At 52.6% G+C, this 27,771-nt stretch overlaps 1 protein-coding gene and 1 long non-coding RNA gene across 6 annotated transcripts; both read right to left on the bottom strand.

Annotated features, from left to right (window-relative positions):
- Positions 1–214: 214 nt before the first annotated feature.
- Positions 215–7,988, bottom strand: LOC139599533 (opsin-5-like). Of its 3 annotated transcripts, XM_071446845.1 has the most exons (5): positions 6,512–7,988; positions 5,027–5,189; positions 4,395–4,522; positions 3,134–3,477; positions 215–1,892 (listed from the first exon to the last, which is right to left on the bottom strand). In XM_071446845.1, the coding sequence occupies exons 1-5, from the start codon at positions 6,690–6,692 to the stop codon at positions 1,356–1,358; spliced, it is 1,353 nt and encodes a 450-aa protein (XP_071302946.1). In that variant the 5' UTR covers positions 6,693–7,988; the 3' UTR covers positions 215–1,355. The 3 variants fall into 3 exon arrangements, with proteins under 3 accessions (XP_071302946.1, XP_071302945.1, XP_071302944.1); XM_071446844.1 differs by lacking the exon at positions 215–1,892 and having other exon boundaries at positions 1,956–3,477; XM_071446843.1 differs by lacking the exon at positions 215–1,892 and having other exon boundaries at positions 1,956–3,477; positions 4,395–5,189.
- Positions 7,989–11,003: 3,015 nt separating this feature from the next.
- On the bottom strand, positions 11,004–26,788 carry LOC139599605 (uncharacterized). Of its 3 annotated transcripts, none has more exons than XR_011682274.1 (4): positions 26,477–26,788; positions 24,362–25,260; positions 21,150–21,545; positions 11,004–11,381 (listed from the first exon to the last, which is right to left on the bottom strand). It is a non-coding gene; the product is annotated as an uncharacterized lncRNA (long non-coding RNA). The 3 variants fall into 3 exon arrangements; XR_011682275.1 differs by having other exon boundaries at positions 24,362–25,209; XR_011682273.1 differs by lacking the exon at positions 26,477–26,788 and adding an exon at positions 25,677–26,446.
- Positions 26,789–27,771: the final 983 nt, after the last annotated feature.

Here is a 27,771-nt window from a genome sequence, read left to right as displayed (position 1 = left end):
CAGGATAGCCCTGGATGGCCCTGGATGGCCCAGGATGGCCCAGGATGGCCCAGGATAGCCCAGGATAGCCCTGGATGGCCCAGGATGGCCCCGGATGGCCCGGGGGACACGCAGGGGTGTGGCACTGGGCACGAGGGCAGGGGTTTGCTGGTGCCACCTGTCCGTGCCCAGCCGGTGGGCTGTGCCCCTCTCTGTGTGGCTGCCCTGTGGCACCCAGCCTGGCCCTGCTCTGGTCCCGGCCGTGCTCTGCCCCATCCCCATCCCCATTCCCATTATCCTGGGGCGCAGCTGCCAGCACGGAGCTGAACAGAGTCGGACATCGGTTTTGCATGAGTGAATTTACTTTAGAAATGACAAGTGGAACGTGGTGAGTGGTCAGTGGAGACACTGCGTGCTCCCCTCGTGTTCCAGAGGGCTGGGGATGGGGCACAGGCAGCTTTCCAGGTGGGGTTATCCTGTGCATGGCTTTGCACCAGGCTCTGGCACAGCTTCTTGTTCCTTTTTGTCCCAGGCTCTGCCCATGGGTGTGCTGCCCTCACTGATCTCCAAAGGCCAGCTACAATCCCTCAGGATGCTGCAGCCCTGGCAGCTGCTGCCCTGTGCAGCTGGCACAAGCTGCCCCATTGTCCCAGCACCGGGGACACCCTGCAGCCACTGTCCCTTCTCCAGGGTGCTGCTCACCCACAGATTTGCTGTTCCCAGCCTGCTGATCATTCCCTGGGACTGCCACTACTCACTCCATGATCACTGTAACTCCAAATCCTTGCTCTAAATGCAAGCTCCCATTTCTGTCTGTGGGACAGTGGTGGCTTTCACTCCAGTGGAGGGAACAGGGTAGCACAGCTGGCACAGAGAGCAATCCCAGGGACCTGTAGGGAGGTGCTTCCTTACCCCAGGTGAGGTAGCTGTGTGGACAGTCCCACTATCCAGCAGGACAGGAGGTGGCTGTGGGGGTGTAGGATCTGGCACTGGAGGTAGATTCCCCTCGGGGCCTCCTGGCCTCCAGCCTGCCCTGCTAGGCTAGGCACAATTTTTAAGACAACCAAGTTCCTACTTGGCCATCAGAGCACCAGGTTGGAAAAACAAGGGCCAAGGGCCCAGAGAGCAAACTGCAGAAGAGACTGTACCCTGGGCTGCACCCTGGGCACCTCTCAGGCACTGGGGTCTATTTGTGTTCTTGCAAGTGCAAACACCAGGCCCAGAGCTGCAGGAGCCAAACCAGAGGGGTTGGTCTGACATCTTCATGTCACTTCAGGTGTGGAACATCTGGGACCCACTGGGCACGGGGTGAGAGAATGCTGCCCTTGGGTTTGTGTACAACTGCTCTGCTAGGACAGAGCTGGGCAGGGCTGGGCTCAGAGCAGCTCCTTGGCGATGGCCGAGGGCAGGGCCTCCCCTGCCACGCTGGCAGTGCCCAGGCCCGAGCACGTCCGAGTGAGCAGCACCATCACCTGCACCGTGCTCCTGAGCCCCGGCTGCCCCGCGGCTCCGCCAGCCAGCACGGCCAGGGCCCCGCGCTGGGCAGAGCTGCCGGGCAGCCGGGGGGCAGCGCAGCACCTGGGGCAGGTACTGAAGCACTCAGGACCATCCCTGCAGCTCCTGCAGCCCCGGGCCGGGCCGCGCTGGAGCCTGGTGCCCCGGCAGCCGCAGCACAGGAGGGTGCGCAGGGCCTGCAGGAGAGGACCCCTGTCCCTGGAGAGGAACCCGTGGAAGCTGGGCTTGAGCAGCAGGCACACCAGCGGGTTGTAGAGCGTCGAGGACTTGGCAGAGACGGCCGAGAGCACGAAGGCCAGCACTGGCACCTGGCTGGTGTCCCCGAGCAGGGCCCACAGTGCCAGCACGGCGTAGGGAGTCCAGGCAGCCAGGAACCCCAGGCACACAGCGATGCTCAGCTGGAGAAGGAGCAGAGGCAGATGGGGACACCCTGAGCCTCCTGCAGCATTCGGGGGACACTGACACCCCCCAAACACAGCCACATGCAGCAGGACCCTGAGCAGCCCTCACATCCCCAGGGTAAGGTGCTCAGCCTTCTGGACCTGTACTGGAATGTCAGAGAACAGGGCAGCAACTCAGCACAGCCCATGAACAGACCTGGGCTTCAGGCCACTCACGCCCTGCCCCACCTGGGGAACTCAGGAACAGCCTCTGCCTGCTGTGGCACATGGGTACAAAGGACACAGTGACCTGGTGGGACCAGCTCAGCTTTTGGCAGCACTGCAAATCCCTCCAGCAACCTGTGTGGCTTGGGGGGCTTGGAAATGGGCTGTGCTCAGTCCCCCTCCCCTGAATGGCTGTGGCTGTTTCCTTTGAAGCCAGGCTTGCAAGTTGTTTTCTTTCATGCTGTGTTTTTAAAAGGTTATTTGGGGTTTTTTTACATATTCTTGGTAAATTATAGTATTAGCTTGTAGTCTGGGGAACAATGACTCATGCAAGCTCCTTTATGATCTTTTCCAATGTAATTTAAAATGAAAACTCCTCCACCTAATGACTTTAAATGAGGAGCAATGTGTTGTTACCCACACTGACACAGACACCTGGAGAATTCTTCAGGAACAGCAGACGCCGGGCAGGAGGGGCCCTGCTGTTCGCCTGCCCATGGGCAGTGGGCTGGACAGGGCACCCAGTATCCCCACAGCCTCCTGTTCCCGTACCCTGAGGAGCAGCCCCGTTCCTGTATCCTGAGGAGCAGCCCTGTTCCTGTACCCATACCCTGAGGAGCAGCCCCGTTTCCCGTTCCCGTACCCTGAGGAGCAGCCCCGTTCCCATACCCTGAGGAGCAGCCCCGTTCCTGTACCCATACCCTGAGGAGCAGCCCCGTTTCCCATTCCTGTACCCTGAGGAGCAGCCCCGTTTCCCGTTCCCATACCCTGAGGAGCAGCCCCGTTTCCCATTCCTGTACCCTGAGGAGCAGCCCCGTTTCCCCATACCCTGAGGAGCAGCCCCGTTCCCATACCCTGAGGAGCAGCCCCGTTCCTGTACCCTGAGGAGCAGCCCCATTCCCGTTCCCGTTCCCTGAGGAGCAGCCCCGTTTCCCCATACCCTGAGGAGCAGCCCCGTTTCCCGTTCCCGTACCCTGAGGAGCAGCCCTATTTCCCATTCCCCATACCCTGAGGAGCAGCCCCTGACCCCATACCTGGAGGAGCAGCCCGTGCAGGCCGCGCAGGCCGCGGTTCCTGTGCCGGGGGGACGTGTGCCTGTGCCGCCTCAGGGCTCTGTGCGACGCCCACACCGTCCACAGGATCAGCGCATAGGAGGCCAGGATGAGCAGGCAGGGCAGCAGGTAGCAGCAGATGAGGAGGGCGAGGATGTAGAGCGTGGCCTCCGTGCTGGAGGGCTCCCAGGTGATGCAGCAGGCTGTCCCGTAGGGCTCGGGGCCGTAGCTGCCCCAGCGGGCCAGGGGCGCGGCGGCGAAGGCCAGGGCGTAGGCCCACACGGCCAGCAGCAGCCCCGCAGCGTGGCCGTGCGAGAACCTGCTCCCTGGCGGTGGGGAGGCTCCTGTGGGCCAGGGGCAGCGGACAGGGAGCTGCCCCCGAGGTACACACTGCCCACAGGAGCCAGGGAGACCCTGGGGTCCGCCACAGGGCCAGGCATGGCCCCTGCGGCCTGCCGAGCACTGCTGGCAGCTCCTGTGCTCACTGCACCATGCCAGGGCTCCTCCAGACCACCCAGACCCTGCCATGGCTCCTCCAGACCACACAGACCCTGCCATGGCTCCTCCAAGGCACCCAGACCCTGCCATGGCTCCTCCAGACCACCTACACCTTGCCATGGCTTCTCCAGGCCACCCACACCCTGCCATGGCTCCTCCAAGGCACCCATGCCCTGCCATGGCTCCTCCAGGCCACCCAGACCCTGCCATGGCCCCTCCAAGGCCACTCACACCCTGCCATGGCTCCTCCAGGCCACCCAGACCCTGCCATGGCTCCTTCAAGGCCACCCAGACCCTGCCATGGCTCCTCCAGGTCACCCAGACCCTGCCATGGCCAGTGCTCCTTCAGGAGCCTATGGCTCTCCCACCAGGGAAAGCAGCTCTTGCTGCTCTGCCAGAGTTTGTGGCTTCCCAGCTGCAGTCTGCTCTAGCCTAAGCTCAAGTCTGTGTGTGGACATTCAAAAACCTGCAATCTGCTGTGATACAGCCACACAGATGTGACACTTGGGGACATGGTTTAGTGCTGGACTTGGAAGTGCTGTGGTAACAGCTGGACTCAATGATCTTATAGTATTTTCCAGCCTAAACTTGTTTCTGTGACTCTGTGACTAAATATTGACTGGGAATAGGTTGCCCTGGGGCAAAGCTTTCCCTGAAGAGGTGGATCTGGCTCATTAAAAGGAAAAGGGCCCTGTTAAGGGAGGGGGGTGTGAGTGAGGATCAGATGACACGTCCCAGCACCTACCATATGCCGGGTAGCAGACCTTGAGGCAGCAGACCGTGCTGAGCACCGTCAGGCTGGCCAGGCTGCTCAGCCCGAACAGGACCCTGCAGAAGGCGTAGAGCGTGCACACAGCCTGGTCAAAGAGCCACCTGCAAGGAGAGCCTGCCGTGAACCCGTCCCTCCCGACAGCCCTGCCCCCGGCTGCACTCGAGGCTTCTCCGTGTGGGAGTTTGCCGGCGGCTGCTCCCATTCCTGCAGCAGAGCTGGGCTCGTGTGGGGAGGTTCCAACGGGCTGCACAGGTACCAGCACCTGGCCGGTACACATGGGCATGACCTCGCCCCTGAGTTGTTCCCTGAGCACCCCAAAGATGCACATGGGGGGAGCTGGGGGTGCAGGAGTTGCCCTGACCCACAGCAGCTCCCACCCCTGCAGTGCCAGCTTGGACTGCCACCACCAGAGCCCTTTGGAGGCGGGTCTGTGTGAGGACCTGGAGGGACAGGGAGCACAAAGCACACACTGTGGGATGGCTGGCAGGGAGCTCACGTGTGCCCCTGTGCCACCCTGAGTCCCTCTGCACTGCCAGGCATCTCCTGGCTCCCAGACAGTCTGCAAACTGGGCCACTGGCCAGTGCAGAGCTGCTCCAGGAGGTACCTGTGTGCAAAGAAGGAGGAGGTGGCCAAGGGGAAGAGCGTCACCGTCGTGCTCAGGTCACTGATGGCCAGGTTGACGATGAAGAGCTCAGCAGGTTTCAGCAGGGACCTCTTCTGATGGGCCACCAGCAGCAGCAGGGAGTTCCCAGCCAGGGACATGATGCCTGTGGAGGAGGCAGAGAATGGTGCTGAGTGTGACAGAGCCGGGAAAGGAACCAGGAGCATCCTGAGGTGTTTGGAAGGAAACACTGCAGAAGTCTACAGAGGGCAAGAGGGCTCCAGGCTTCCCTCTCTGGGGTGGGCTGAGCAGGGGAGCCCACGGGACCCACAGAGCTCTGTGAGCACATCTGGAGCTCCTTTACATTGGATTGGATGCCTTCCCCTTCCTGAGATCTTGCAGAGGCGTTTGGTGGGAGGGCAGAGATGGGGTGAGACTGCAGAGGGCGCCGGGTGCAGGATCTGGCCACAGTCACTTGCTGCAGCTGGAAGGAGCAAGGGACACTTCCTCCCAGCTAGATAAATAATGGGAGCTCTGTGAGACTGCTCCTCTGATGTGGGGCCAGGGAGCTGGGCCCCTTGGCCTTCCTAATTTCTTCCTGGCAATGTCACTCCTGTGAGTCTGCACTGTCCCATATCATGGTAACAAAATAAACAAGAAGAAAGGCATTATGAAGATCAAGGAAAATCCAGACTAAACAAAAGGAGGCTCTTTGTTTGCTATTAGTGTATTTAAATCAACAGTGGTGATTTAAGTTTTATAATAAGGGCTTTCTCTTTTTCATTACATAATTGTGATTTCATGGAAAAGAGGTTTCAGTGTCCTCAGAAAGGGAATCTTTGCTGCTTTTGGGGCAGTTGAGCAGGATAAGAGTTCCTCCCTAGTGGATTATACTGCAAATTAAATCTCATGGTAAGAACCCGCTTCCAAAGCCACTGAATGGCCAACACTAAGTTCCCCTCAGGGAACAGGACTCCCACATGGAATCTGGGCAAATCCAGAGCTCTGGAGGCTTTGGAGTCACTGGAGAGCAGAGTATTGAGATGTTTATCCTTCTTCCCAGCCTTAGAAGGCATTTTTTCCCACAGAGCAAGTCTCACATCTGTGCTAAGTACACTTTATTAGCTTTTCCAAGTCCTGCTGAAATCAAGGGCCAGCTCGAGCTCCAAATCCCCTTCAGTGGACCTGAAGCTGGTGGTACCAGCAGAGCCCTTGCCTGTCTCACCTCAGGTGGCTGTGGGAGCAGTTACCGGAAGCTTCTCTAAGTTATTCAACATTTCAAATATTTAAAACCATAACAGGCACTTGAAATTCACTTGAGAGGGAAATGCAGTCACCAGACCATACTTTTGGGTAACATGGGAAGGTCTGTTTAATTAATCTGCTAATGACTGGACTCTTCTGGAAGCACCAGTGACTGAAAAGGCCTGACTGACTCTGCAGGCAGCTGGGCAGGGACATGGGGATCATGAAGCCATCTTTCCTTACCAAAGACTAAATAGAGAGTGCCAAAAATCAGGTCTTCTCTCTCCGATAAGGTGGACGTGAACACTGAGGTGTTGGATGCATTTCCCATCTGTAAAGCAAGACACACATGGAAGTGAGAGTGAGTTCTGGCTGATGAGGAGTGCCCAGCTCCTTCAGATCCCCAGAGGCCATGGTGGCACATTCCTGGCCAGCAGGATCCTCTGGCCAGCACTGCCTGCGGCACTGAGCAGGCTGCGATGGGATCAGGCCACTAATGCCACCTGACTGTCATTCCTTCAGCCACAGATTTCACTGATGAGCATCAGCCTTTGCATGGTGGCTCTCTGGGCAAGTCCTGGCCTTGTGTGACTGCAGCAGGCACGGCGTGTTTGGCCCTGCTTGGACACAGGGACTGGCTGCTTGGAGCAGCCCAGAACACCCCTGAGCTGGCAGCCCCCAGGGGTGGTGGGTGCCATCAGGACACAGTGCCAGTGGTGGAAGGGGGCTCTGGGCTCATCTCCTCCCACCTGGATGCTCAATGCTTCACAGCCCAGTGGAAATGATCTTTACACTCCTGTGCCTTTCAGAGTGTCTGTGTGCAGGGACGGGTGATTTATATCTCCCTGTACAGACTGAGTGACTCTGGACATGAGAATGATGTTCTTCATTAACCTAATTGGAAACAACCTTCATTTAGAGCTGAGCAAATCACTCCTGAATTTCTCATAATGCACAGTTCTCCCCTAGGCCATAGCTGATCTTCCTCAAGAGCCTTTGGAAGCAGCCAAGCTGAACACAGCACATGCACATCACCTCTCCAAGAGGCCTTAGCAAAGCATCTGTGTATTCAGAACACAGAGCCAGGGGAAAAGGAGGGACTGTGGCCACACAGCTGCATTGGTGATGAGACAGGGCAAGGCCCAGCATAAACAGTCTGGAAGGAATTGTTCCTGCTCCTCGGCACACATGCAGCGAAGGAGAGAACTGGCAAAGCTTGTAGGATTTGATTTCCTTCAGATCCCTGGCAGGTCTCCATCCTGCAGTAAATCAGGGGAGCTGCAAGTGTCCTGTGAGATCAGGCTGGCAAAAAGGACCAATAATCACAGGAGAGGAATTTCTATTTCTGACATTTTACTTACAATAAACCCTATTTTTATGATTGTGCTTGAGCTGCCTGTGAAGCACACATCTCTCATGCTAATACAGAACTGATGAAAATGCATCTCTTGCTCTGGTCAAGGTGCTGAAGTCACTGACACATAGACAATAAATCAGTTTTATAGAAATATGGAGAGCTCTTCCTTTTATGTCCAAAAGTAAATCATAAATTGGATCCTCCCATCAAGGTGCTCTCTCAGGTGGGTGTGTGGTGGGGGATGCCTGCACAGGCACATCCTTCAGTGGAGAGCCACAAACTGCAGAAATATCAGCACAGGTACCAAACACATCCACAGTGATTTCTGACAGAAACAGCTGCAGGAGTTTTCTTCCAACTCCGAAATATTCCAAACACATGACTGTGCTCAGTCAAGACTAAATCTGTGACTCCTCTGGGAGGGTTTCAGCCCAGACTGTCCTCGGGGATGCAGCCAGCACTGAGCAGCCCTTCAGCATCAAACTGCTGAGCCACGTAGTCTCTGGGTGCACAGAGCTGCTGAATTTGATTTAAGCTCCATTGCTCAGACGGTGTTCTGAGAAGAGACAGACTGTGAAAGCTCCTTTCCCCTCAATTTAATCAGACTTCAAAATGAGATGAAGTTTTCCAAGCAGCTGCTGTCACAGGTACATTACGAGGAAACCCTTGTATTTTACATGCCAGCCCTTATTCCTGTGTTCACAGGAAGAATCAAACCTAAACCCAAACCCACACCCCACGTCTGTGTCTGGCACCTGGGAGGACACTGGCATGGCTGGACTGGCCTGATCACATGCACTCTGTCTGCATGGAAAATCCTGCTTTCATTTTGTGTGATTGTCAGCTTTGCCCTTTTCTCCTCCAGACTTGAACAGTTGCTTTCCTTCAGCAAACGTGCTACAAAGCCAGAGTCTGCCTTGGAGAGGAGGAAGAAACCCGATGAGCCTGGAAACTCTCCTGACCTCCAGACTCTTTCAATAGTCAACAGCAGGAATCAATTTCTGCAATTCCCAGCACAGGGGAAGCTCAGACACTGTTGCCTACCTAGCAAACAGTGCAGGCTTTAGAAAGTCACAGAATAGCAGAAGTGCACAGCTCAGGAAAGAAATCACGGAGTTCTGCTGTGCCAGGGCTGCCCATCCCCACTGGCTACTGACAGTAAAATCTGCTTTCTGCCTCGGTCACCCACTCGGGACTCCTGCAAGCCCCTTTCAGGGGAGTTCAACCCTGCTCGCACACCCCAAAGCGTGTCACTCGCTCACACACACCACCGGTGCCCGGGGCAGGCCGGGACACACAGCCCGGACCGCCACTGCCGCCCCCGGCTCCGTCCCCACAGCCCCGGGCCACCCGCGGGGCTCCCAGCCCTGCTGCACCCGGGGACACCCGCGGGACCCGTGTGCTGCCCGCACCCGGGGCTGCTCGGGGCACGGCGTCCCTCCGGGACAGCGCCTCGCCTTCCCCGGAGGAGGAGTCCCCGCTCCTCTGCCCGCGACAGCCGCTTACCGGGGCTCCGCTGGGCTCCGCCACTCGCTCAGCACCGCCGGCGACGGACAGCTCCGCTAGGAAACCGCGCTGGACCGTCCGCGCCGCGCTCCGTCCTGTCCGCTCCTGCACCGCTCCGTTCTGTCCGCACCGCTCTGTTCTGTCCGCACCGCTCCGTCCTGTCCGCACCGCTCCGTCCTGTCCGCACCGCTCTGTCCCGTCCTGTCCGCACCGCTCTGTCCTGTCCGCACCGCTCCGTCCTGTCCGCTCCTGCACCGCTCCGTTCTGTCCGCACCGCTCTGTCCCGTCCTGTCCGCACTGCTCTGTCCTGCCCGCACCGCGCTGGACCGTCCGCGCCGCGCTCTGTTCTGTCCGCACCGCTCCGTTCTGTCTGCACCGCTCTGTCCTGCCCGCACCGCTCCGTCCTGCCCTCACCGCTCTGTCCTGCCCGCACCGCTCCGTTCTGTCCGCACCGCTCCGTGTCCCTCCCGCACCGCGCTCTGTTCTGTCCGCACCGCTCCGTTCTGTCCTGCCCGCACCGCCCTCTGTCCCTCCCGCATCTCTCTGTCCCTCCCGCACCGCGCTCTGTCCTGCCCTGCCTCAGCTGGCCAGGCTCAGGGACAAGGGACACCGTCTCCACCGCCGCCCGTCTCTGCCCCGCAGCCCGGTCACCCCTGCCCTGCCCTTGGAGCCACGATTTTCACAGCAAGAGAAACTGAGGCACCAAGAGGGTGTTTTAAAGCAGCACTCCGTGGTCTCAGCATTCCCGGGCTCGTTTTTAGCTCTGCTTGGCCACCCTTCTCCTGTAGCCCGAGGAAAACAGGCTGGTCACTCACTCACCTGTCCCTGCAGACCAGCTGGCCAGGGCAGGACCCCGTGGGGAGCTCTGAGGTGCTCCAGGGACACCCTCAGAGCGACAGTGGGGACAAGGACATGGGGACCGTCACACTGAGTCCGTTGTCAGTCGGAGCTGGGTTTTGTTTTCCACTCAAAACATTTGATCTGTCTCTGCTTGGCAAAACACGAGTCACAGCCCTCACTTCATTTTGTCAATATCCTCCACACCAAGAGCTTTCCCCTGGTTGCCAGTAAGAAATGGGAACAATATCAAAAATCCTAATATTAATTTTTAGAGTTCCAAATACTGCCAGGACTGCTGGTCAGCTTGGATCCAGGTGCCTAAATTTGCTTCAGAAAGGAAATCCAAAGCTGGAGAAATGCACAGCAATAGCTTTGTGTACCTACATGTGTGAAAGAGAATCATTTATGGACTCAACAGCTATGTAAATAGATGCATACTGAGATTGTCATAAACTGAAAGTTATTTGTTGTTTATGTTCCAGAAATACAAAAGGCCTCAGCCAAGTCTGAGGCCCCATTGTGCAGCCTCTCCACATGTCCAGAGTTAACCCAAAAATCACAACATGCCCAGGGAACGTGGCCCATTTCCTCCCTTTCACCTGGAAGGGACCTGAGGGAAGATGTTCAGTAACACCCACGGGACAGGAGCAGCAGCACTTTCCACTCCACAGCTGCTGCACTTTGTGGGCACACTTGCAGCACTGCATTATTGCTTTAGCATGCTTTTCCTTGGGAACTGACCTCCCTCACGGTGTGCCTTTCCTCAACAACACCTCTCCTACCCAGCGCTCCATCCACCAGCCCTTCTCACCCAGGCTGGGAAGAGGGACTGAAGCCTTTGGGATAATTGAGCTCCCACTTGGTTTGTGTGGCAGGGGAGCTGTCTGACAAGGGCAGGAAGCTCAGGGGAGATGCCATAGAGCAGACACAGACCCCAACTTGCTGCTTCCCTTTGTGTCTGCAAGAGTTTTCTTAGCAGAGATGGAGGAGCCAGCGGTTATGGAGGTGGGGGGACAGGAAACCAAACCTGCAGGAAATCAGACTCTACACGCTTTATTGTCCATGGACCAGGTTTTTCTTCTTAAGCCTAAGCACAAAGAGAGCTGTGCTCAAGCACAGGCCCATCACCCTTTCAACATTGCTTTTTATGGCAGTGGTCAAGGTACAGAGAGTCTTCAAAGGAGTCCTTTTGGCCTGGGAATTAACCAACAGATTGTTTTCTGGAAACCAAAACTGACATGAAGCGTAATTCTTTGCTGCGAATCCTAGAGATGCTGGTGTAGTCTTTGTTATCTCAAGCAACTAATTTTGTTTTCTAAGTTCTCCCTTCTTCATCTTTCCAGCAGCTGGAACAGCTCCTTTAACAATGCCAGGTTCCAGATCCAGGAGCAAGCATTCTAAATTCCACCTCTGAAATGAAGATTATGGACTCTTTTTGTTACAAAGAACTTGAAAATGGAAACAAAAAAACCCCACAAATTACTGTGGCTCTCCAAAATGTGTATCTGGACTCTTTTTCAGCCAGGGGAAGCTGGCAGGGGGATGAGATGCACATGCACACACAGGTGCGCACATGCCAGACCTTCCAGCTCTGCCCCAGGGCTGCCTCCCCTGCTCCCCAGCTGCTCCGTGGGGATTGGTATCACTCCTGCACCAGGGGAGGCAGGGACAGTGCAGCCCAGCTGCTCCTCAGCACTTCTGAACTCCAGGTGGTGGGAGAAACCTGAAACTCGTATCCCTCTGCCTTTGAGAAACCACCAGACACAGGACCCTTTCCTGGGAGCACCCCACTGAAATGCTGGCAGCAAACCCTGGCAGTGTCAGAGAAAAGAAGATGGGACTTTGAGAAGCACCAAAGTCTGGCTGAGTTTGGACCTCCCGCCCTGTGGCTCTGCCTGTGCTGAGAGGCACTGACCACAGTGCCTTCTTCAGTTTGAGAGGTCTCTGAGCCAGGCAGCTGCCGCTAAAGTGTTGCACATTACCACCCTTGGCTTCCACTGAGAGCACAAGAGCATTTAATTCTAGAGAGCCAAGAGACAGCAGAGGCTCAAAGCACCAATTTCAATTGCATTCATAAAGCAGACAATGTCCTAAGCTTTGGAACAGGCAGAGCTCGACATAATCAATGAGGGCAAAAATATTTCCCTAAAAGCATGCTCCTAACATTTGACCTCAATCACAGCAGATTGAAAGGTGGACTAGGTCAGATTTATTAACACAAAAATGATCACCATAAATAGGCACAGAGAAAGACTCTGAAAACAATTGCCTGAATGTAAAATGATGTTCTCTGTGAAGCCTCCTCCCCTCACAGGACCCTCTGGTTATTTGGCTGGAGCAGGGATGTACCAAAGCAGCCACAGTACATCACACTAATGAAATTTGTTGTAGTGCGTTCTTATATTTTGTAATACCTTGAAGTAGTTGGTTTTGTATTCCCATGTTTTTCCCAAATGGTTTATCCCAGACTGCACCCCCCCCCCTCCTTTTGTGTTATCCCTTTCCCGGGATAAGATCTCCAAAACCCCCACCCTGGCTCTCTGCCAGTCACCTCGACATCCCAGCCCCCTACCTAGAAGTTTCGGTCCAAGTTGTCGAGTGATTAGCCAGGGGCCAAGGGTCAACCCCCCAAGTCCTGCCCCATACGCTGCTTTGTATGTCTGTCCCCCCAGCACCCATCCCCCAGAGATACCTATTGGTCAGTAGGATTTTATCTATGTTAGTTTCCTCCCCCCTTTAAATGTAAGCTCCAAACGTCCCCCAGCGCTCTCGGCAGGAGGAACCCCCTGAGGTATAGGAGCTCCCTCGGGACTCCTTAATAAAACCTTGGAATACCCCCTGCTGGGAGTCGGCCCCTTTCCTCTTCCACCGACGTCTCGGTCGTCTCTGCTGCAACGAAGGCAACCAGCCTGAGTGCCCTCAGCACCCTCGGGGCACAGAGAGTGTCTCCCCGCAGTCGGCCGTGGTGGGGTCACCCCCCCCACTCTCTGCCGACCCGGGTAAGGCCCAGGGACTTGAGAGGCTTGCAGAGAGACTGGGACAGCTTGGCGCCCAGCCGTGGGGCTCTGGAACCATTCCAGGAGCCCACGGAAAGGGGCTCGGACATACTTTCAGTCTGTTCGATAAGCCTTCGGCCGGCAAGCTACCTCGGAAGAACACACTCCGTTTTAGTGAGTTGCTCTCCTGTGGACGAAGCTGGGAGCTTCTTATGTACCCCAAGAAGTCAGCTTTAGGTGGAAATCAACATCCCAGGCTTTTTCGTTCCCCTCTCCTGCAGTTGGATTGGTAAGTTTTACCCTTCTCTTGTTTTTCCCCTCTTTGGGAGGGGGTGTTTCCCTGCCCTTTGTTCCCAGCCCCGCCGCGGAGGGCTGAATTTTTTTTCTCTCTATTGTGGGCAGGCTGCCAGCTGTAGGCTCCTTTCTCCTCCCCCCCCCACCTGGGTTGCTGAAATTTGAGATACAAATTTAAAATCAGAGCCAAAATGGGTGCTAGGCTTTCTGTATCTCACAAGGGTGTCTATTATCATCTCTTAAACATTCTTAAGAGTGAAAAAATCCGATTTTCAAAAACAGATGTTAAACAGTTCGTCAGATGGCTTTTCCTTCACTTCCCTGACGTGTCCACTGAAAATCTCAGTGATTTGGCTTTTTGGGACAAAATTGGTAGTGAATTATTGAAGGCAGGGAAAGCAGGAGACATATCTCCGTCAAAATTTGCTTTTTTAGCCCTGCAGATAAGAAATGTTGTAAAATTTAATTTAAAAATGCAAGAACAGCCATCCGGCAACAGTTTCAATATCTCTGTTTCCCAAAAACCCGATCTACCCCCCTCCGAGTTCGGTTCTCCCTCCCCCACCCCCCTTTCCCCACTCCCAGCCTCTGCACAAACCCCTGCTCCCCCCCCGAGGTTTCCTGTCTCCAACCCGGACACTTCTGCCCTGAATTCCCGAAATCTTACCCTCCCCCCTGCTTTCCCAAGTTATAATACCGTGTCTCACAACCTTAGTGCCCGCCTTTATACCCCCCAGCCGCGTCCGGTAACTTCCCCGGACCATAATGGCGGACACCACGTGGCAATGGTGGTTTCCTCTCTTTCCCAGAATTCCTTTCGCTCTCCCAACAACCCATTCTGCTCGGAGCACCCCGCCCCCGAAACCCGCCCTCCCGCCCTTCCCCCGTCTCCTCCCCCGGCCCCGGCCGCCCCTCCCGCTCTGGCTCCGGCCGCCCCCGCCCCCTCAGAGCTCTGCCCGCCCGCCGCGGGCTCCCTCCGCCCCCCCCACGGCCCGCCCTCCGGTGCTCAGGACAGTGTGATGAGAGACGCTGTCGCTGGGAGACCAAACCCGGAAACAGGACAGTCCTTTTCTGCTGCCCCTGTCTCATATATCCCTGATTTAAACGGGGCATTCCAGCCAAATTATAGCCCCCTTTCTGTTGATTCTGTTAAAGAACTAGCCAAAGCCCAGAAAGATTTTGGGAGATCAAGTGAATATTTTAGAGGGCTCCTTAAAGCTACATTATTTGCTCACATTTTAACCCCTGCTGATATAAAACACCTTTTTTCCTGCCTGTTATCCTCTTCTGAATATCTCTTGTGGGAGGTTGCATGGCAAAAAGGATTGAGAGCAATTTTACCAGCTCTGTGGGCTGATGAAGCTACTGCTCGTGATGTTTATGGTAATATGTTATCCCTCGATCACCTCTGTGGACAGGGAGGTTGGGAAGACAGTGTGATCCAGGCAGAAAGCATTCCCACAAGGGCTTTCAGAGAAGGTGCTAGAGCAGCTGAGAAAGCTTTCTTTGGGCTCCGTCCTAGTATTCCAATTGAAAATTATTTGAAAATAACACAATCTCCATCTGAGTCCTTTTTGAGTTTTGTGGAAAGGTTGAGAAAAGCTGTTGAATTGCAAGTTCAGAATGAAGGAGCCAGGATGGAAATCCTCACCGAGATCGCTAAAGAAAATGCCAATGAGAAGTGCAAAGCTGCTATCCTCAGCCTGCCTCTTGACCCAACGCCTACGCTGCAGGCCATGCTTGAAGTGTGTGAGAGGAAAGTTACCATTACCCTCGCTGACCACGATGAGAGACCAAAACCACAGAGAAGGATTGCTGCAGTGGAAACCCCTGAGCCATCATTCACCAGCCAGCTCCAGCATGTCACGATGCCACAAGAGAGAATCTCCAGCTCTAATAGACCTTGCCATCTTTGTGGGAAGTTAGGGCATTGGATGCCTGGCTGCCCTCTGAAAAAGCAGTTTTTAGATTTTAAATACAATATGCTTAAAAACCAGAATTGCCCAAAGGACCACCTCTCAAAAAACTGAGTAAAGAGCGCTCCTTTCCCCAGCGCTATGACAAAAATAGGGTGGGCTCAATTCAAGTAAGGGGGAGGGAAAAGAAATCTAGTGTAAAAGACATATCGGTGCCAAGCGAGGCACTGGCTTTGAACAAAACAGAACATTCATTTCATGGGAATAATCCCAGACCAATCTTAACCACTGACTCTTCACATAATCCTTACAGGCTGGCGTTGACAGAACCTCTCCATCTCAGAGACACTAACTGGCATTTCATATCTGTTAACCCTGAACAACCAGGTACTTGGACACAGCTTTGCCAGAAACGTCACAGTAAGTATGTCGTCCTTGGGGACACAAAACACACACCCCAAGAAATTATTATTCCTCCGGGTCTCATATCATCAGACCCGAAACAATTTGTCATATGGCTTCACTGTACTCATCCACCCGTGTACTTGCCCAAAGGCCAAATCATAGCCCAAGCCATCCCAGTACCTGAGCCTCCATGGGACCAGGAGCAAGCAAATACCCTCAGAGGTAAACTCCTTCCCAATGTCTGCTGGACTCAGGTATTGGGAAGAGAAAAACCCAAGCTATCATGTGGGTTACACCGTGGTGGTGAGTACAAGTCCATACAAGGACTTCTAGATACTGGAGCAGATGTCACGATTATTCCATCTAAAGAGTGGCCATCACACTGGGAATTGCAAAATGTAGCAGGACACGTGCAAGGTGTAGGGGGAATTCAATTGGCAAGACAGTCAAAAAACGTTGTTCAAATTGAGGGACCCAATGGCAAAATAGCTTCCATTCGCCCATTTGTTTTAGACTACACAGAGCCCCTCTGGGGCAGAGATTTAATGGTTCAATGGGGAACCACAATTGACATCCCAGAAAACCCGCAGGTTTTTCGGGGAGCGGTCGCTGAAGTGCGCCATGCCCAAAAATTGATCTGGAAAACTGATACTCCAATAAGGGTAGTTCAGTGGCCGCTCAATAAAACCAAATTAAAGGCGCTTGAAGAACTTGTACAAGAGCAGTTAGAAAAAGGTCACATTGTGGAGACCACGTCGCCGTGGAATTCGCCTGTCTTTGTCATTAAAAAACCAAACAAAGACAAGTGGAGACTACTCCATGACCTCCGTCAAATCAACAACGTTATTGAGGACATGGGCTCCCTACAACCAGGGATGCCCTCACCAAGCATGCTTCCACAAAATTGGTCTTTAGCTGTAATTGACATCAAAGATTGTTTTTTTCACATTCCCCTACATCCTGACGATGCTCCGCGTTTTGCCTTTTCGGTTCCCACCATTAACCTGGAGGCCCCAATGAAGAGATACCATTGGACCGTCCTCCCTCAGGGACTTAAAGTGAGCCCTGTGATTTGCCAGAGGTATGTCTCTTCCTTGTTGTCTCCAGTCCGTGAAGCTGCAGGAGATTCCATCATCCTGCACTACATGGATGACATCCTGGTGTGTGCCCCAAGTGATGACATGCTTACTCACACACTTGACCTGACAATCAATGCATTGGTTGCTGCAGGGTTCGAGCTCCAAGAAGAAAAGATTCAAAAGATGCCACCTTGGAAGTACCTGGGCCTTGAAATTGGAAAGCGGACCATTGTGCCGCAAAAATTGACTATCAAACATGATATCAAAACCTTAGCGGATCTCCATCAACTTTGTGGATCCTTAAATTGGGTGAGACCTTGGCTAGGCATTTCCACCGAAGACCTAGCCCCCCTTTTCAATTTGTTAAAAGGGGGAGATGACCTTAGTGCTCCTAGGACCCTCACCCAGGAAGCGAAAACCGCACTGGAGAAAGTTCAGGAAATCATGTCTACTAGGCAGGCCCACAGGTGCCAGCAGGGTCTCCCCTTCAAATTTATCATCTTAGGCAAACTGCCACATCTCCATGGTATGATTTTTCAGTGGGAAACTGTCCAGGCAAAGAAAAAGGACCAGGTCAAGAAAGATCCCCTCTTAATTATAGAGTGGGTTTTTCTCAGTCACAACAGGTCAAAAAGGATGACAATGCCACAAGAGCTGATGGCAGAATTGATCCGGAAAGCAAGGATACGGATCAGAGAATTGGCAGGGTGTGACTTTGACTGCATTTACATTTCCTTAAACCTGAAATCAGGCCATTTGTCTCAAGCAATGCTAGAGCAATTTTATCAAGAGAATGAAGCCTTGCAATTAGCCCTAGATAGCTACACAGGCCAAATTTCAATTCACAGACCGGCCCACAAAATTTTCAATTCAGATGTTCAGTTTTCATTATCACTGACAAGTATTCAGAGCAGGACACCTCTAAAAGCACTGACGGTTTTTACTGATGCGTCTGGTGCGTCTCACAAGTCAGTGGTAACTTGGAAAGATCCCCAAACTCAACAGTGGGAAGCAGATATTGCCAAGGTGGAAGGATCACCCCAAATTGCTGAGTTGGCCGCTGTAGTCAGAGCTTTTGAGAAGTTTCCTGAGCCTTTAAATGTAGTTACTGATTCAGCTTATGTTGCAGGTGTAGTGTCTAGGGCAGAGAATGCTGTGCTGCAAGAAGTTTCCAACATTCCTTTATATGAATTACTTTCTAAGTTAGTAAGAATTATTTCTGGCCGAGAACACCCATTTTATGTGATGCATGTTAGGTCACACACAGACCTGCCGGGGTTCATTGCAGAAGGTAACCGGAAAGCTGATGCCCTTGCGGCTACAGCCAAGATGGCCCCGCTCCCAGAGGTATTCCAACAAGCAAAGATCAGTCATCAATTTTTTCATCAGAATGCACCTGCCTTGGTCCGACAATTCCATCTGAAGCACAAACAAGCCCAAGCCATCGTAGCCACCTGCCCTTCTTGTCAAAATCAGTCACTACCTACCTTAAGTGCAGGTGCAAACCCTAGGGGCTTGCAGAGCTGCGAAGTGTGGCAGACAGATGTAACCCACATCCCATCATTTGGCAGATTTAAATATGTCCACGTCTCCGTGGATACCTTTTCTGGTGCCATCTATGCTTCTGCCCACACAGGGGAGAAAGCCAGAGAGGTAAAGAAGCATTTCATGCAAGCCTTTTCCACATTAGGAATCCCTAAGGTCATCAAAACAGACAATGGCCCAGCGTACAAGTCCAAAGACCTTCAGAGCTTCCTGCAGCAATGGGGAATAGAACACAAAACAGGCATCCCCTATTCCCCGACAGGCCAAGCTGTGGTGGAGAGAGCCCATCAGAATCTAAAAAAGGTTCTTCACCGGCAACGTGAAGTGATGAAAACAGAGACCCCTCAAATCCAGCTGTCCAAAGCACTGTTCACACTGAACTTTTTGAACTGTACCTTTGAAAACCTTAACCCACCTATTGTAAGACATTTTAACGAGAACAGTCAGAACAAATTAAAAGTGCGTCCGCCAGTCCTCATAAAGGACCCTGAAACTTGGAAAATAGAGGGGCCCCATGAGCTCGTAGTCTGGGGTAGGGGGTATGCGTGCGTATCCACTCCCTCAGGCTTGAGATGGATCCCCTCCAGGTGGGTGAGACCGTACATTCCTAAGGTGTCAAAGGACAAAGCTGCAACACAAGTAGCCAGTGCCTGCTGGAGGAGGAAGCGCCGTCAGACTCTTTAAAGTTAAATTGTTGTTACCTGGACCTCATCCCTAACACTTTTTATTTTCAGTTTTAGTGTTTTCCTTTGATCTGAACTCAGCCCTGGTGTCATCAGAATGAGCCCCATCCTTCCGTTGCTTCTGTTGACAGCCGTCCATCCACGTCAGATGTGGATTGTTCCACAGCCCCAAGCAAATGTGTGGACCACCCTCGCCAGAGTCCTCAACCAAGACCACATTTGCCTGTCAACCTCTTCTGTGTCTGACCCGATGTCCACTTGCCTTGTGGGGATCCCATCTAAATATGATGAATTTCCGCCAACATTAGCTGCTCCCCTTCCCCCAGTATATAATCCGTTATCCCCTTGGTCAAAATTAATTGATAGACAAGCAGTAGCAGAAAAAGAACCCCAAGAATTTGAACTCCTTGGTTCTGCCAAGGCATTCTATTGTGTTCAGTTTACGTTTTCACCAAAAGATCAAGTAGATTTGTACCATGAAGTCAAACAGTTTAAAGTGAATTATACAGCAAAAATTTGGTGTAAGAAAATTTCCCAAGTAGGAATACCTTCTACCCCTGATAATAAGCCCCGTGCCCTTCCTAAGGGGTATTTCCTCATTTGCGGGGACAGGGCATGGGCAGGCATCCCCTCTCGTCTAATCGGAGGTCCATGCACCATTGGAAAGCTGAGCCTGTTTACACCCAACAAAACCCAAATCATGGATTGGCGAACCAAAACCAACACCCGCAATTCGGCCCGCAAAAAGAGAGATTTAAGGAATCTGGACCCAAATTGCGATTCTGAAATTGTACATTGGTCCAAACCAAAAGGAGTTGCGATCACCGTGTTTTTGCCATGGGTGTCTGCAGCTAAAGCTCTAGGCGAATTATCACATCTAGAGTGTTGGGTTGCTAAACAGGCCAATATTACATCAGCTGCACTTTCAGACCTCCTGGCAGATGATGAAACAACAAGGCAAGCCACCCTACAAAATCGGGCTGCAATTGATTTTCTCCTCCTGCTACATAATCATCGTTGTGAGGAGTTTGAAGGCCTCTGTTGCCTGAATCTGTCATCCAAAGCTGAAAATGTCCACAAAATCATCGGGAAGATGCAACAAATGGTCCAAGACATCAAGCAAGAAACAGCGGACTGGATGGATGGACTCTTTCAGGGATGGGGACTCTCGGGCTGGGTCAAATCCATTTTGAAATCTGTATTTTTAGTTTTGCTTGTTCTTCTTGTTATTTTGATCAGTTTTGGGATCATCAAGAGCATTGTGACCAAACTGATCTCGAAAGCTATTTCCCCTTTAGAGGTCAATCAGGTGACTGTTCCTACCTCTTCTGAGGAAGAGACAGAAACCTCTGCAGAATTTACCAAACAGCCTTGGTTTGCTGATGCTTGATAGCACTCCGAGCTGAAATTTAATGTTTAGGTGCCTCTTCCTTTTTTATTTAAACGAAAAGAGGGAGATGTTGTAGTGCGTTCTTATATTTTGTAATACCTTGAAGTAGTTGGTTTTGTATTCCCATGTTTTTCCCAAATGGTTTATCCCAGACTGCACCCCCCCCCCTCCTTTTGTGTTATCCCTTTCCCGGGATAAGATCTCCAAAACCCCCACCCTGGCTCTCTGCCAGTCACCTCGACATCCCAGCCCCCTACCTAGAAGTTTCGGTCCAAGTTGTCGAGTGATTAGCCAGGGGCCAAGGGTCAACCCCCCAAGTCCTGCCCCATACGCTGCTTTGTATGTCTGTCCCCCCAGCACCCATCCCCCAGAGATACCTATTGGTCAGTAGGATTTTATCTATGTTAGTTTCCTCCCCCCTTTAAATGTAAGCTCCAAACGTCCCCCAGCGCTCTCGGCAGGAGGACCCCCTGAGGTATAGGAGCTCCCTCGGGACTCCTTAATAAAACCTTGGAATACCCCCTGCTGGGAGTCGGCCCCTTTCCTCTTCCACCGACGTCTCGGTCGTCTCTGCTGCAACGAAGGCAACCAGCCTGAGTGCCCTCAGCACCCTCGGGGCACAGAGAGTGTCTCCCCGCAGTCGGCCGTGGTGGGGTCACCCCCCCCACTCTCTGCCGACCCGGGTAAGGCCCAGGGACTTGAGAGGCTTGCAGAGAGACTGGGACAGAAATTAATCTGGAAAGCATTACTCCCAGTTCTATTGCACTGGCTTTTCATGAATCATGTCACCTCCCCAGGCCCCCGTTCCCCACCTGCAAGCAGCATTAATAGTATTAATTTCACACTGTGTTAGCAGGTTCTGCCCATTACCTGTCTGTGCACGGCTCTGAAATCTGCATGCAATGGGTTTTTCAGCACTCCAGCCACATTTCCTCCTTTAGTATCTCCCAGGCACATTTTGTACCTGCTAATCCAGCCCATCAGTCTGCTGGGCCTCACTCTCAAGTGACTCACAGGTGTCCGTGTCCATCGCCTCCTGTGTCTGACCTTAAAGGGAAGGGAGAAACCCCACACTTGTCTGACAAGATTTAGGCCCATTGGCTGGTTTTATCAGCCCATATTTCTCCCATTGCTTTGTGCTCTCACCTGATTTTATCATCACTAGATTCTCACCTAGCCCAGCTGAGGTCACACACCCATAATTTCCTGAGCACTCCTGTGCTGAAGAGGCAGCTCAGCATCTTTGCAAGTGGGTCAGGGATGGATCTGCAGGGTGACATTTAGTGAGAAACAATGCTGGGTGATGGCATTCACGTAGGACAGATCCAAGCTACACATGCTGTTGCCCAACTTCCTACCATCTGTACACCAAACTTTCAGCTCTGTGTTAAATAGACACTTATTCCCATGCTTGTATACTTAGCAGGAGGCATGAGGTAACACATATGTTGCTCTTGAGATGCACTTCCCCCCTCACAATTTGTGCTTGTGACTGTAATGGAAATATATATTAAATACACGTATTTCTGTTCGTGTATTTGGCTTTTCAGTGCCACCCACAATTCCCCGTGCCTGCAAATTCTGGCTTCTCACATCCCACTTGTCCTCTCTGCTTTGAATGCTGCCTGTCTCCTAAAGTCCAGCTGGCCATAGCTTAACCCTTAACTTTCAGGATCCTCTCCAGGCTGAGTGAGCCCTGCTCAGCTCCACAGCCTGACAGGGCACTGCAAAGTACCCCTGGTAGCACCTGGGGGCTGGATCCACCTCAGCACAGCTGAGGGTGCTCCCTCTGCACCTTCCCCTGCCACGGAGGGAGCCTCACCTCCTATAGAAACTTCAGGGGACAGACTGAGGGGAGCAGGGAGATGATGGAGTGCCAAGCTGCAGGTCCTGGAGCAGGCTCTGATGCTGGCAATCAAGGGTTGGCCTTGGTGGCAGAGAGCCTGGGGAGCAGAGGGTATAAACCCCAAATGCACCAAGGCAGCACTCAGAGCAGCAAAGGAGCACCCACAGAGCCCGTGGTTGTCCCACTCACAGCAGACACTGACAGCTGCCTTCAGACTGCACTGCAGAGCAAACTCCTGCAGCTCCCAGCCCTTTCAGAGCCAGGATAAGGGTTAGGGCTGGCTGCTGTCAGTGGTGCAGAGGTGCCCGTGTTCCAGAGGTAACCTCAAAGGAGCAGCTGTGCTCAGATCAAAGGGTGCTCGAGTTCAGCCTTTTGCAGCCCAGCACAGCACAGCCTCCCACTGTGGTGCCTCCTCCACGCCACACCACACCACACCCCTGCCTGCTTTCCCAGCAATTCCAAAAGAATGGCACACCTCCAGGCTGCCACCACACACAGGAGCCACCCATTGCACCCGTGAGTCTGATTTTCAGCAAAATCCCTGCGTGTGTGCAGCCGGATCCACCAGCCTTCAGCACAGCTCTCCTGGCCCTGCAGAGTGGAGCCAGCTCAGCCTGGCACTGCGAGCCCCACGGCCTCAGCACACACAGGAGCAGAACCCCTCTGGCACCGAGCTGCACACAGCCTGGGCCCTCTCTTAGCACACTACAGAAATCTCTATTTTGCTCAAAACATCGTGGAGAGACACAGGAACCTGCACCAAGCCCTCCTGTCTCCCAGCTCTGCGTGTTTCCCAGCTCTGAGAGCAGCACTGCTGGGAAGGGCTGCATGCCTGATACTCTGGAGTGAATTCCTTTAATTATTGGTTTATTCTTTTCTAATGTTCAAAGTCTACTTTGAACACATACAGACTCAGTATCTTACCAAGCTATTTTATTTCCAAGTTATGGAAGATTAACTTCCATTAAAAATGCATCAATTTAGACAGATCTTTAGCTAGACTTTCAAATTATTCCTAATTAATATTCCCTTTGAAATCTATCAACTGTCTTTGCTGCTACCTAGCTTTTCTGCATTAGGTTATGAAACTAGTATTTCAAGGAACAGTCACTTTTGTGTGTAGTAATCAGACACCATTATCAGGCTCAATTTTTAAACCAATTTTTCCTCCTCTTGACTGAAGGACTGTCAGGCCAATAACTTTCTCCCCTTATCTTCCTACTCATTCTACTTCTTGGCACTGGTGTAATTGCTTTCCCACATTTCTTTACTCCATGTCTTGACAGTTTTAAATGAGCCTTCCACACCTGTGGTTTAATCTAGCACGAATTCTGTCCCTCAGCTCCTCTCCCTGTTGCACAGATCAGGTTTACCCATGTGCACTCAGTGCTCCCCACACAAACCAGGCAGGTTTGGGAGCCTGCCTTGGTTTTTGGAATGAAGCTGTGATTACAAGGCAGTGCCTGGATGACAGGTCCCTAGGGCAGCTCAGGGTCTCAGGCAGGTTTGTAACTGAGCATTTTCCCGAAGCACAGCCCCACCTGGAACCCCTTTGCTCGCTGGCAGCAGGGGAGCTCTTGACCCACCAGCACAGCTGGGAATCAGGCTCCCCTCAGCAAGGTCCTCGTGGGGCAGAGCTGCTGCCAGTGCTCTGGGCAGGAGGGTGGGCTCTGACCATGCTGCAGCTGAGCTGGGGCTCCTCAACAGCACCACGTTCCAGGCAGTGCCAGTGGGGAAACTGGGACGTGACCTTCAGTTTGACAGGGAAGGTGTCTGCTCACAATGAATGAGTCTCATTGCTTTCAAGCTTTGCTGGGGAAAAAAGACAAATTCTAAGTGCCATGGAAATAAAAATACCTGATCGGTTCATTTTACCCTGTCACTCTGAACAGTGCAGTGCTTGTATTTAGGACTACTTCTCACATGTCCATCTGATTTCTGAGCAGAAACCCACAGTGCCAAGCACTGACACAAAAATCACAGCCCTTGGCCATTATTTAGTCATATGGAAAATATTCCACCGAGGAAATAATGTCCTTCACTGGAGAGCCTGAGTGAAAACCTTCAGGCAGAAAAAGCAGAACCAAAGCAGTGTCAAATCCACATTCACTCCAAAGACATGTGAGCATCCTACTTGTGCTTGGTAAAAGTCATTTTGCCAACAGGCTTTGAGCCTGTTGAAAAGCAGGAAGTACAATAAAGGGGAAAAGGATTTTTACATCATGCTCAAACTTACCAGAAGATGCCTACAACCTGCCCTGAGATGCAGACCCCGGAGCAGCCAGGAGACAAATACAGGGATTATACCTGGCCTTGTACAACAGCAGGAGCGTTTCTGTTTGATCCTGCCGAGCAGACAGAGTTCTTGGTGGCACAATCCTGTAGCTTTTGCACTTCTGCAGCTGCGTGTTTCTTCCTAGGGTCTCCCATCTTTCTTTCCCTCAAATCTTGTTAATAGACCTCGCAGCGTTTCAGCACATCTCAAAAATTCTTCCTCAGCTTCTCATTGAGCTGCAAACCCCCTGCAGAGCAAGACCAGACAGACAATAGGTCCCAGAGGTATCTGGGCCATTGCAACATTTAACAGGTTGTAGTTTTAGCTGTGAGCACTGGACCAGGGAGAAAGAATTTAACTCCAGTTGCAGGCAGAAAATCTGCACCGAAGACAAATTTGGGCAGAAAGTTTTTTGGTGTGAGTTACGAACATCTGAATACTGCACCTTCTTTCATTATGAAAGAGAGCTCTTGGAGAGGAGCAGCATTTTATTAAGCAGCACATAATGCTCACTGTAGTATAGACAGCAGCACAGTTATCATGCTCTATTTCACAGCATTAAAAATGAGCTATTCTCCAAGCAGAAGAAATCTTCATATCAAAGATTCAAACACCACAGGCTTCAATGCTGTCAAAAGAGATTATTTGAATTTTTGATATGCCTCTAAGTAGTCCAAGACTTTACGAGTCACAATGGAAAGCGAATCAGACTTTGATTCCTGAAGGAGGCAGAAGTCCTAGGGGAGGCCAAGTGAAGGGAGGTTTGGAAGATCCACGAGGCAGACTCTGCCCAGAGCCCAGCCATGATCCTGGCAGGAGAGAACACGTTTCAGATGACTCAGCGCTTCTCCACCTGAATCCTGAAATGCAGGAGTAAGAAAGGGGGAAAAGGGATTTCTGAGACTGACCTTTCAAGCCTGGCCTCTGAAGATGCAAAGCTCTCCCTGGTAGGACAAGGACCAAACTTGCTCTTTGACCCCCCAGTAGTGACCCCTTCTAAGCCCCGTTTCTGTTACTGATTTACATGAAGAGGTTTTGTGTTCTCAGGCTGAAATTCTCCACTGGAGACCCAGGAGTGGGTGACAGAGTGTAAGAGCTGTAATCCTCTGCTCAGCTCACAGCTCCCCAGCGCCCACAGCCTGTCCCTTGGCACCACAGCTCCCCCAGCACTGCCGCGGGCACGGGAGCGGGGCACAAGGGAGGAAACAGCCCCTCGAACAAGGTACAAAGTTTCCTGAGATCCTTTATCAACACAAGACACACAATATCAGCTCACCTAGGCGGAGCAGTGTCTGCAACAATGTGTGCAGCAGGAAACACATTCCTGGAGAGGATACTCCTCTGCCCCTAGGCTTCCTCTCCTTGAACGGAGCTCCCTACCCTTCCTCCCCCCGGCTCTGCTGCAGCAGCAGCAGCTCACAAAGCTCCCGGCGGGCTGAGCTGACCCTGCTGCCCCCAGGCTGTGCTCTGGCCCAGCACAAACAGCCACGGGCAGGGACCGGCCCCAGAGAGCCACCCACAGCCGCTGCTGCACGGGACTGCCCAGAGAGCAGGAGCCAGACACCTCCTCTTGTTCCTGCCATTGGAATTACCCCTCAGAGCAGCTTCTGTCCTGGGGTCTGAAGAATGAGTGAATTTGGTCGCTAAGAGGGGTTTTACTTCTCCAGGAGTGAGAGGCAGAGCGTGGGGAACTGAGCCCCTCTCCCCCACTCTCCCCAAAAAAGGAGAAGCAGAACATATGCACACAGCCCACTGATTTCTGCTGAGGTGGCCCTAAGCCAGCACATAAAGCAGGCTGGGAACAGCTCTGAGAGCACATCTCAATTAATACCACGGGAAACAATGCCACAGACGTTTGCAGTTCGAGGGCCAGGAACAAAGTATGGAGCAAAAAGAGCTGGAAATGGCAGTGGCTCCTCAGAGCACAGCCCAAGACCAATAAATGAGCCTTCACCAGCACTTCTCAAGGGTAACTGAGTTCCTGGGGAGGGGTTTCACAGCAGTGCTGAGCTGAGCCCAGGTAAGGCATTAAATTCAAGCACATTGACACAAAGCTACAGAGCAGATTTCACTTACTTTGGGAGAAAGCAGCATTTTTCGCTAAGGAGCTGATGAGCAGTTGTGGGTTGATTTTTCTTTTTCTTTTTTTAAAGCAGGTTGATGATGAAAAATCTCAGAACAGTATGACTATCATGAGAATGATTTCTAAAGCAGGAAGCATGACAGCCCCACACCCACAACAGCAGAAGCAGCTGCTACACACAAGTTGCCAGGGCTGCTCCTGCGCCACTTACAGCCATTGGAACTCTGACACTGCCTTCAGCACAGAGACTTGCACAGTGCAGAGTTAACTCAAAGCCCAGATAAGACAGGAGAAACAAATGGGAGCTATTACCCGAGTCAGAAGGTATTTCACATCCTCATCTCAAAGCAGGAACTGTGGATGATAAAGCCCAGCCTGAGCAGAAGCTCCAGAATCGCCATCACTCACGTTCAGGATTTGCAGCACTCAGAAAAGATCTCATCAGTAAGAAATATTAATAATTAAAGCAATCTCTAACCTCATGTAAAGTACCCTGCAAAATTACTTCAGTGCCTCCCAGACTCTGAATGCTGGAAGAGAAATTTCTTCTTGATGCCAAGGGGAAAGACAAAATCAGAGCGGGTTGTTTCATTTTTATCTGGAACATTTCCACCTGTCCACCTTTTTCCTGCACAAAGCTTTTCCACATTCACTGCAAGTCCATGCCTGACACAGGAGGCTGCTGGGTGTCACGATGACTTTCACAGCCCCTCTGCTCCATCACAGCAGCAGGAGCCAGAGCTGCTGCTGCCAGCAGAGAGGACGGGGAGCAGGGCACCCATGGAGCAGCAGGGAGCAAAGCCCCTGAGCCTGCTGCTCTTGGGGTGAGGAAACGCAAACGCGGCTCTCCAGAGCCTCTGTGGCCAGAATCATTCTGCCTACCTCTGGAAAAGCCTGGGCAGCTCTGCCCTGGGGAATGGCAGGAGCCAAGGGGCAGTGCCTGCCCTCCTTCAGGATCCGCTATGGGCAGCAGATCCTTTCTCCTCCGGAGGTCAGGGCAGCAAAGCAGCTGGTTCCAAAAAAGCGACAGCTCCCCACCATGCCCAAGCTCCCAGATTCTGTCTCAGTGCTAGCAGCACACGCAGGCTCCCAGAGCCTGTCCAGGGCAAGCAACACATGCAGGCTCCCAGAGCCTGTCTCAGTGCAGGCTCCCAGAGCCTGTCTCAGTGCAGGCTCCCAGAGCCTGTCTCAGTGCAAGCAGCACATGCAGGCTCCCAGAGCCTGTCTCAGTGCAGGCTCCCAGAGCCTGTCTCAGTGCTAGCAGCACTCAGGGCAAGCAGCACTCCGT

Source organism: Agelaius tricolor, unplaced genomic scaffold (assembly GCF_023055355.1).
Source record: "Agelaius tricolor isolate 1412-34295 unplaced genomic scaffold, bAgeTri1.0.p SCAF_23, whole genome shotgun sequence".
Lineage (NCBI taxonomy): Eukaryota > Metazoa > Chordata > Aves > Passeriformes > Icteridae > Agelaius > Agelaius tricolor.
Note: the sequence above shows the minus strand (reverse complement) of the source record. Positions and strands in the feature narration are given on the sequence as shown.

Excerpts from the sequence above, each read along its gene's own strand:
- LOC139599533 (XM_071446843.1), bottom strand. The coding sequence starts at position 6,692 with ATGTGCCACCATGGCCTCTGGGGATCTGAAGGAGCTGGGCACTCCTCA. Across the intron at positions 5,190-6,511 it reads CACTCTCTATTTAGTCTTTG|GCATCATGTCCCTGGCTGGG; the intron begins GTAAGGAAAGAT and ends CCTCCTCCACAG. Across the intron at positions 3,478-4,394 it reads GGTCTGCTACCCGGCATATG|GGAGCAGGTTCTCGCACGGC; the intron begins GTAGGTGCTGGG and ends CCCCACCGCCAG.